Here is a 1740-nt window from a genome sequence, read left to right as displayed (position 1 = left end):
TCTATAAATACTCTCTACAAAACTTTTTCTCTTCCAGGCTCTCGAATAACTGCGTTTAGTTTCTGTAAGAACATCAAAACATGGAAACGAAGGTGTCCCTGTGCAAAGTCGTACAGAAAAAAAAAAAAAAGTCCAACTCATATATTTTTTGCTCCTAAAACTCAATGTCCAGGTTCCCTCTTCTTTTTTAAAAAGTCATTTTGTATTAAAAGATTTGTTTTACATAGGCTATATTAAAAAGATTCATGTTACCCCGCTATGCTTATAAACAAGATTGCATATACCCAACCTTTTTTTTTTTCCCTTTTGCAGATTGCATCGTGTATACCTCTCTTTAAACAAATGATTTTGTTTTTATATTGCTGAGATATTCCATGATCCTAGCAACATATCACTGATCCGATTTGATTCTTAAAAAAGGCTAAAATCTTGCCTCTAAAGGTCATTGTCTTTACACATATTTTCTATCTCAAATTTAGAAATGAGCATGAGAACATGCAAACTGGCTCTGCTAGATACAGTGATGAGGGGGAGGGGATTTCCACCATCCGGTTTCCGTGTAATGATGTTTACAATAGAACTTCATACATTCATACAGACATCAGGTAATTCTCTTCCCCAGAATTCATTTACAGCACTGATTAAAAATGGCCCCACCTACAGCGACACATCTTTACTCTTCGTCATAACAAAGCACAAATGATTCTCAAGCATTTTTTCTTTTTTTTTTTTTTTTTTTTTTTTTTTTAGAAAATAAAGCAATTCGCAAACCAGTTCTTGCTTTTTGACAATCTACACACAGGAAGAAGAAGATAAAGAAGGGAAAATCTCAGTTCATCAAGTCCAGAATCATCCATCAGGAAACAAAAAGACTTCTTCCTTGATTGTAGTTTTTTTCCCCCTTGCTTTTTCACCGTCTGCTGTTTTATTCATCTGAAACTCTTTGCTTTGTCGATCGATAAAAAGAACCTCTGTTTTTGTTAGCTTACTGTTCAGAAATATACACTAAAATGTGCATACATGAGCAGCTAGAAACATTACATGACACTATGTCAGCTCATATGAAAACGTACAAAATGTAAATGTCTTCAAAAACTATTTTGCAATTTACTCCTTTATGTTCTTCCTCAAAAACAAGCCCCCAAAAACAAAAAAAAGAGAGAAAGAAAGCATCTTGAGGTCTTTTTAAGCATAATACCTCTTTTTTTTCTCCAAAGAACAGAATTCAGAATATATATAACACTATATCAAATTACTGCACTGAACCGAGGAGGTCAAACCGTCACTGCCTATGTCTCTTCCTGTCGGGTGGGGGGGGGACAACGTCTCCCTTTTTACTGAGATGCTACACTTGAATCCCTTGAACTGCTTGCTTGATGTTTTCCAGCAGAGCTTTGTTTTCCGCGCTCTGGTACTGCTCTTGGTTTGTGTAGATATCGGTCAGAGTCGTGACGTAGGCGTCAAAGTTCTGGTCACTCAATGACTCCTGCAGGAGCAAACCAAACACCTGTTAGTGATTCATCTGCTCAGTCCTAAAGGTCTATATCAAACACATGGTCATGGTTAGAAATCAACCATACCTCCTTAAGTCCTAAGGATTTATAAATCTAAACCTGAAATAAATAACACGACTCTACAACTGTTTAAGTCTAAATAATTAACCTTTCTCTGTGTGGGCTATATTAATTGAATAATAATAATTGAAATACTTTAAAGTCGTAGGGAAACAGCTGTTCCAAC

General features: G+C 35.7%; 1 protein-coding gene across 9 annotated transcripts in view; it reads right to left on the bottom strand.

Annotated features, from left to right (window-relative positions):
• Window positions 1-725: 725 nt before the first annotated feature.
• The window catches only part of myt1l (myelin transcription factor 1 like), a 161732-nt gene continuing 160717 nt past the window's right edge, over window positions 726-1740 (bottom strand). For all 9 annotated transcript variants that reach the window (XM_015381279.1, XM_015381286.1, XM_015381278.1 and 6 more), the window contains one exon: window positions 726-1486. In XM_015381279.1, coding sequence (XP_015236765.1) covers window positions 1346-1486 — 141 coding nt within the window. In that variant the 3' untranslated portion in view covers window positions 726-1345. The remainder of the gene's footprint in view (window positions 1487-1740) is intronic.

This window comes from Cyprinodon variegatus, unplaced genomic scaffold (genome assembly GCF_000732505.1).
Source record: "Cyprinodon variegatus isolate N-32 unplaced genomic scaffold, C_variegatus-1.0 Scaffold230, whole genome shotgun sequence".
NCBI classification, from domain to species: domain Eukaryota; kingdom Metazoa; phylum Chordata; class Actinopteri; order Cyprinodontiformes; family Cyprinodontidae; genus Cyprinodon; species Cyprinodon variegatus.
This window is presented reverse-complemented; position numbering and strand designations above follow the sequence as displayed.